This window comes from Physeter macrocephalus, chromosome 15, assembly GCF_002837175.3.
Source record: "Physeter macrocephalus isolate SW-GA chromosome 15, ASM283717v5, whole genome shotgun sequence".
In the NCBI taxonomy this organism is placed as follows: domain Eukaryota; kingdom Metazoa; phylum Chordata; class Mammalia; order Artiodactyla; family Physeteridae; genus Physeter; species Physeter macrocephalus.
The window spans coordinates 1425709-1433348 of NC_041228.1; the positions used below are offsets into that span (position 1 = coordinate 1425709).

Consider the following 7640-nt stretch of genomic DNA (forward strand, 5'->3'; position numbering starts at 1 on the left):
CCTTCCCACGTCCGCCAACCTCTGATCCTCTTGGATGGGGTCCAGAGTCCGTGCCTCTGACTCTGTCTCCTGCCCATCACTCATTCCATCTTCCGTCCAACCCGCCCACCCACTCTCATCCACCTATCCATGCATCATCCTTCCAACTGCACGGCCCATCCTGTCTCTTCAGCCCTCCACTCATGTGCCGTCCATCCATTTATGCACCCACCTATCCTGCCCATCCTCACCCGCCTCTTTCCTCCATCCATCCACCCACCCTCCACCCTTCCATCTACCGTCCCACCCATCTCTCTAGGTATCTGTCCATCCACCCGTCCTCCGGAGCACCTCCTCAGTCTACACCCACTTACCTCATCCACCCTTCCACACACCCCATCCTCTCATGGACCTTTGTGCATTGTTCACGTACAACCCCACATAACTTCCTTCCCTCCATCCATGCATCTGCCCCCTGTCCACCCATCCACCCATCCATTTATCCAGCCGGCCAGCGGCGGCCACTCCTCGGCTCCTGGAAGAGGCAGAGAGCTGAGATCCAACTCTTGGTTTTCCTGCTGCATGGGGCAGGAGCTGGGCTCTCCTCGGTGTGCGCGCTTATGTGCGTTTTACCCGTGCCCCCCACCCCGTTATCTCTCTCCCCTCCCCCACACCCCGCCCCCCGCTCGCGCTCCCCTCTAATGTGTGATCTGGAAGCGCTATAAAGCCTGATGTAATCCGTAATGCAGTCTCTGGCTCCCGATTCGGGATCCAGTTTCAGAGAGGGAGAGATTGGGGAGCGCCGGCAGCCCGGTGGGGGAAGCAGCTCGCCTCTCTCCTCCTCCTTCTCCCCGTCCTCGGCCTCCTCCTCCTCCTCCCCGCGCCGCCCCGCCCCCGGCTCGGCTCGGCTCGGCTCGCCCCCCCCCCCCTCAGGAAGGGGAAAAAAGGCGAGAGGAGCGGGGCAGGCGAGAGGAGCGGAGCGGCGGCGGCGGCCGGAGAGGGAGCGGCGGGCGCAGGCGGCGGCGGGCGCGGCGTTGGCGGCGGCCCCGGCGGAGCGAGCGTGGAGCCGGCGAGCCGGGAGCAGAGGCGGCCGCGCCGCGTCCTGGCCGGGCCCGGGCCCGCGCGCTCCGCATCGCCCGCAGCCCGGGCATCCGGACCTCCCCGGCGCCCGGGGGGCGCCGGCAGGCGGGGGGAGGGGAGGGGGCCTGCGCGCGCCGGCGGGTGCGCTCCCGGGGCCGTCGCTGCTAGGCCTGGAGCGGGCCGGGGGCGGCGGAGGCAGGAGGACCCCCCCCTCCGCCCGGACGCCCGGCTCGGCCGCCGGCGACGCGGGGCGCTCCTGGGTATTCGCAACTCGCCGGATCAAGTCTTCGCCAGCGGGGCCGCTGCTGCCGGGAAGGTAAGGAAGCCTCCGGCGGGCGGCTGGGGGCTGGGGGCGCGGCGAGAGGGGGCGCAGCGAGGGTGGGAGGGGGCCGGGGGAGGGGCGGACGCCCGGACTTCTTAACTTCGCCGTTTGGAGCTTCGCAGCTCCGAGGTTTGCGCTCGGAGCTCGGGAGTTTGGACCCCCCCCATCCCCCCGCCCCCTGCCTCCTCCAGCGGCCGCGACGGAATCTGGCAGGTCTCCGCGCGCCCGCACTGGGGGGCTGAGGAGGGGGCGACCTGGACGTGGGAGAGGCTCCTCGGCGCCGCTCACCTGCCCCCCGTCCACACACACGCAGGCCGGGCTGGGGAAGACACCCCCTCCCCGTCACAGGCACAGACCCAGGGCAGGCTGGGGAAGGCGTTCCCGTTGTGTCCTCACCACACACGGACGCTGGCAGGGGTCTCAGGGAGCCCCAGATGTCCCCACAGCCACACGCAGACCCAGGTAGGTTCAGGAGGGACACCCCCGTGTGTCCCCCTTGCCCTCTTCACAGCCAGAGCCCCTACAGACATTGTGGGGGCCCGAGATGTCCTCCCCCACGCACAGTGCCTCCCTCGAAGCCTCACGGTAGACCCGGCACTGGCGGTGGACACTCCCCGGAGGTTCTCTTATCCCCAGATCGGGCGGAGGGCTACCCTAGCGCCCGTCCGCCCCCCTCCACACACACGAACGCCCTGGCTCGTTCGTTCTCGGCTTCTTTTCCGCTCGCTCGCACAGGCCGCGCGGATAAGCCGCTCCGAACTTTGGGTCGGCCCTGCGCCCTCTCCGCGGGAAGCGGGGAAGCCAGGCGCCGGGCACTCCTCGGTCCCCATTCCCAGCGGGCCGAGGCCGCCGGCCCTCCGCGGCCGCCGCGCTCGCTTGGAGCCGCGCGGAGCTGCCTCGAGGAATGAGCCTGGCCCCCGCCCCCTCCCGGGCAGGCTGGGGCTCTGGGCCCGGCCGGGTGCCCTCTCCCACTAGTCTCCGCGGCCCCCTGGGCAGGGCAGAACGCGTCTCGGGCCTGCCTCGGGAGGGGGCGGCGGAGCTGACAATCGCCGCGAAGCAAGGTGGCCAGGAAGGCTCGTCGGAGGATGCGGCTCCCAGCCCGAGTACCTCTGCCGGGCCGCGGCGGCTCCTGCTGGGGTCACTTCCCAGGCAGCCTAGAGAGAGCGCCCGTTCAGGCACCCAAACCCCGGCCCGCTGGGCACCTTACCCTCCCCACTTTTATTTTTGGCTTCCAAGTTTCTTGGAGCGCAGGGAGCCAGGATGGGACCGGACGAGTCCTAACCCGCCCCCCCTTCAGCACCCTTTCCCTCCGCGCGCTCCCCAACACGTCCCATTCCCCCGGGTCTGGGTCGAGGATTCCTTAGCGGCAACTCCCGAGGAGTTGAAAGGTGTGCAGGTGTGTGGGTGGGCAGGGGGCGCGCACCCACGCCCCAGAGGAGCGGATTGGCGAACGTGTTGGGGAGGGGGCCGGGAGGTCTGCGCTCCCAACCCACCCTCGGGACCTAAGGGGACCCCCAGTGCCTTCCGCCACGACACAGACACACGCCCCCTACGAGCAGCGGCCGCGCGGGCCGGGTGGAGAGGGCAAACGGGAGGCTGAGGTCCCTTTTCACATCCGGAGGTGGCATATACGGTGTATCTGGGTTCTGAGGAGGCGGCCAGAGCGTCTCCTAGAACCCGAAGCCTTTCATTTCTTGGCGACCCCCGCCGCCGCCGCCGAGGCAGCGAGGGAGGTCGAGGGAGAGAGCCGCTCCCTCACCACCGCAGGCGGCAGTGAAACTCTGCGCCCGGACGCCCGGGTGCCGCCGGGTCCGGCTTTGAGTACCCGAGCAAGGTCAAGCAGGCGAAGGAGGGGGCGGGGGCTCCTGGGCGCGCCCCCGCCCGTGCAGAGTCTGGGCCTTGGGAGGGGGTGTGGGCCGCCCACCGAGTCAGCCCCGAGCGCCCGCCGCCCGCGCCCGGTCCCCGGAGGCGGACGTTGCGCGCGTTCCGGGATCCCGGAGCGCCCCGCGCCCGGCCCGGCGCCCTTCCTCCCGGCTAGCTTGCTGGCGCTCGGCGCTGCTTTCAGACTTGTTGCTCCTGGATGCGGGGGGCGGGTGGGGGGACCAGCCTGGGAGCACCGGAGCCCGGGCAGCGGGGGGCCGAGCGCGAGGCCGGCGGGAATGCGCCAGGGCGGCGCGCGGCTCCGCGGGCGGGCGCGGCGCGGAGGCTCGAGCAGGGAGTTTGCCGCCTCCGATCCCGGAGAAGGGCGCTTGTCCCCGCCACGCTCCCGCGCGGGGGCGGAAAAGACGATTCGTCGCCCTCGGCATCACGCCGCTCTCCTCCAGACCCTGGGCCGGGAGGGGACGCAGCCAAGTTGTCGAGCCCTCCCTTGTCCGCAGGCTCCGGCCCCTCTCGGGCCTCTGTGGCCGCGTCCGTGAAATGGGGGCGAGGGTGGGGGTCTCGGAGCCCTTCCGGCTCAGGCCCTCGGCGCTCGTCCCGATGTCCAGCGTGCTGGGCCCGCAGCGTGCTGGGTCTGCGGCGTCCCGACCGGCCGGGTCCGGAGGCAGCTGGGCGCCTGCGGACGCGCGGCCGCGGGGACGGGCACGAGGCGGACCCGGCAAGGCCAGACGAGCAGCGGGGCGCGAGCAACCTCCCGCGGAGTCCTCGGCCCCTGGCCGGCCCGCTCGGCCCGGCCCCGCCTCCGGAACGAGTCCTGGGGCCCAAGCCCGCCCCCTGGGGACGCCTCCAGCTCAGGCAGGGGCGGCGGGCGCGGGGCTGCGGTGGCGGTGGCGGAGGGCGGCGCGCTGTCGCGTTCGGCCGAGAGAGGGCGCCCGCGCCGCCGGCCGCCTGCCCGCCCCTTCCGTCTCTTCCGTGGCCCAGGCGCCCGCCCCATCCTGGGCAGCCCTGGCCGCCCCCGCCCTCTCGCCGGTCCCGCCGCTCCCGCGTCAGGGCGGGAGCGCTGTCACCTGTGTCTCCCCACACTCGCCGGGCCCCCGTACCTCCGTGCCCTGTGCACGGGCGTGAGGCCCATGTTTGTGTACATGTGTGTTACACGTGCACGTGCGTGTCCGGCCGGCAGGCATGCAAACTGCCACATGTGTGTGTGTGGCGCCGAGCAGGTCTGTGTGAATGTGCGACCTGGATGGCAGTATTTAACCGAACCACATTTTACCTGTGGCAGGTCCTGTAACTGGCTGTGTGCAAGAGGTGGACCCCTGGGAGTAAAGCTCTAACCCCGCCCCCCAAACCCCAAACCTGGAGGGTTTTGTTAACTCCATCCGAGCCAGCAAACCCACACTATCCCATTGTCCTCTGGAACCCTGTGGCCTCCAGCCTCCGTGGCTGCAGCTGCGCCATCGGTCAGAGCTGTGATTTCTGTGTAAACACACACGGCCCGGATACCCTTGTGCACAGCCTGCGCGCACACACATACTGAACATGTGGGTGCCCACGTGTACACACTCGCCCTAGTGGTGCAGCATGGACGAGGCAGAGGGCATGCTCCCCAGCCGGTGTGAAAGCTGGTGGGAATACAGGAGGAGAGAGACCTTGCTCGGCTCAGTGAATGGCCCCTGGGGGTGGAAGACAGCAGCCTGCAGGAGCCCAGAGGTGGGGCTCCCCGAGGGCCCTCCACGGGGAAGTGGCAGCTAGGCTGGGAGAAGAGCGGTGGTGGTGGTGAGGATGAGGAGGGTCTCAGTATGGGACCAGCCATGCAAAGGCCCTGTGGCAGGTGTGAGGTGTACACAGGATCTGGAAAAGTGAATGGCAGGACCAGGGCTTCAGAGGGAGCGGGGCCAGACCGCAGATCCCTGTAGGCCTCGGACTATGTCCTGGGAGTGGTGGGGGCCACGGGGTGGGGGTTGTAAACAGAGGTGATGACTTGGCCTGATGGACACACCAAAGAGATGGCGGGTGCTCCTAGGGGCAGCCAGGTTGCATGGGGCTGCCCCGCCCACAACTGCACTGGACTCCAGACTTCACTTGTCACCACAGAACGGCCATCACCCTGACACCACCCAAGAGCCCCATCAGCGTGCACCACAAACAGACCCACAACACAGCACAGAACGCGAGCGTGCGCTACCCTGGAATCTGGGCCCCGAGGTGGACGTTCATGTCCGGGGACAAGGCGTCGCTCCGAGGACCCTGGGGCCGCAGGGCACCGGGAGAGACCCTCTTCCCACCCACTGCCCATTTACAGTTGTTGGAAAAGTAAGGCCAGAGAGAGGAAGAGCTTCCCGTTGGAACTTTGATTCCAGGCCTTTGCCCCGGCCGAAGCTGCAGGTGACAGAGGCACAAGCCCCTCCCCCTGCAGGGCGGGACTTCGCAGGGAGACCCCCAGGACCCGTGGCCTCAGCTGAGTGTAAACCCCTGGGTTCAGGTCTCTTAGGGAGCCGTCCCTGCGTCCCAGTGTCCTCCTGGCTCCCAGGGCAGGGGAGGACCGGCGCTGCCAGGGAAAGCACACGGCGGGCGGGGGGCTCCTTCCCGGCTGCAGCCCCCGCCCCCTCCTCTTTCTCTTAATTCATTTCTACTCACTGGAAAGTGAACCGCGGTGGGGGCAGCACCAAAGGGCTAGAGCGCAAAGGGAGTCTCCTTCCCTCCCCAGGCCCCAGGTCCTCCTGTTAATGGGTCCGTGTTATCCTTCCACAATGTTCTGTGGCTCCACAAGCATAACTGTGTTTGTCCTGTAAGTGCTTTGGACAAATGGAGGTGGTCTCTGTGCTCAGGGGCAGCTGGCTCACCCCCCACCCTCTCATCCCCCCACTCCCCCCCACTGCGCCCCACCCCCCCAGCTCCCCCGCCCTCACCTTTGGATCTGCACCAAGTGCGTGCTGATCACCGCCCACGTCCCTGTCCGTTGGGGTCTGTGGGCGTCCTCGAGGGCTTACTTGGAGGGGGCGTAGATGGGGTCCCCAAGGTCCGCTGGGCCCTGCTGGGTGACTGTGGGACCGGGAGAGGCCTGCGGGGCAGGGGGTTTCCAGGGGCCCAGGGGCCGAGGTGGGCGGTGAGATGAGACCCAGGCTGTCCCCATCCCCTCATGCTGTGTCCGGTTTTGGGGGTGCTGACCCTCAGCTGAGACGTGGGCTGGCGGGTCCCTGAGGTGGGAGGAGAGGTGGAGGCACGGCTGCAGGAAGAGGAGCTGAAGTGCTGGTGAGCGGGGGCCTCAGAGCTCTGCGGGAGACCCAGGCGGCCTGGCCGAGTCACCGAACCTCCCTCCTGCTTGGCCTGGGGACTTTGGACAGCGCTTGTCTGAGGCTCAGAGACTTAGGGTAGGGAGTCCCGCCGGGTAGGGCAGGGAGTCCCGCCCAGGAGGGGGCGGAGCTGGCGCCGGGCACGTAGGTGCCGCCCTGGGGGGCGGGGCTGCCAGTGCAGGTCTCCGTGAGGGCCCAGTTGTCCCAGAGGGATGCGAGTGGCTCCAGAGCAGAGAGAGCGCTGTCCCTGCTCCCCACCAGAGCCCTGGCCGTCTGGGTCCCAGCGCGCAGGGGCGCCTCTGGAAAGCCTTCCGCTCACACCCGTGCACACCTGCACACACTCACCCCGTACACGGCGACCCTCCCCGCGGCCGCGCACACGCTCCCGCGCGCACTGCACACGCGTGTGCATAGGCGCCCCCGCGCACGTGCACTGGTCCCTCCGCAGTCCTGTCCCGGTCTCGGGGTCCGCCATCCTCCCCGGCGCTCACCCTGGGCCGCAGGTTGGCTTGCCCTGTCTCCTCCAGGCCCGCCCTCTGCCACCTTCGCCCACCTCGGCCGTCCTGGAGAGAGGGGAGAGGGCGCCCCGTGGGTCTCGGGGAGGCCCAGGTCCGGTTCCTTGATAGCCCTGGGCACCGGGTACCAAGGTGCGTCTTCAGTTTCCTGCAGCACGTCCAGGCCAAGCACCCCCTTCCTCTGTGGTCATCCCCCATCTCCCCACTCCATGCTCTCAGGACCTCTGCGTCCCCACCCGGCCAGGCCTATCCGGGACGTCCCTGGGACCTCAGTGTGGTCTGCCGGCCGCCAGGGCCCTTCCTGACCGCCTCTTCCAATCTTGTCACCGTCCTCACACCCTCCCCATGTGGCCTTGGACAGGTGACCTTGGATGAGCCCCTCTTCCCGGGAACCCCAGGAACGGATCCTGGCGTGGGGTGTGGGTGGGCATCGCTTGTAGGCCAGCCGCTGAGCGGGCGTGGAAGGTGTGTCTCCCTCTCCGGGAGCAGGGGGCACACAGAGAGGAGAGGGCAGTGACGTATGTCACACCCAGACTTTCAGGAGCCTCCCCTCCTCGGGAGGGCTCCCCGCCC

The 7640-nt window shown here is 69.0% G+C and overlaps 1 protein-coding gene across 1 annotated transcript; it reads right to left on the reverse strand.

The window, feature by feature from the left end:
* Positions 1–3309: 3309 nt before the first annotated feature.
* On the reverse strand, positions 3310–7027 carry LOC129392852 (protein FAM246C-like). The gene is made up of 2 exons (XM_055091320.1): positions 6898–7027; positions 3310–3935 (listed from the first exon to the last, which is right to left on the reverse strand). The coding sequence occupies exons 1-2, from the start codon at positions 7025–7027 to the stop codon at positions 3310–3312; spliced, it is 756 nt and encodes a 251-aa protein (XP_054947295.1).
* Positions 7028–7640: the final 613 nt, after the last annotated feature.

Coding starts and splice junctions, on each gene's coding strand:
- LOC129392852 (XM_055091320.1), bottom strand. CDS start 7,027: ATGGCGGACCCCGAGACCGGGACAGGACTGCGGAGGGACCAGTGCACG. Junction 3,936..6,897: donor GGAGGGTCGCCGTGTACGGG/GTGAGTGTGTGC, acceptor GCGCGTCCGCAG/GCGCCCAGCTGCCTCCGGAC.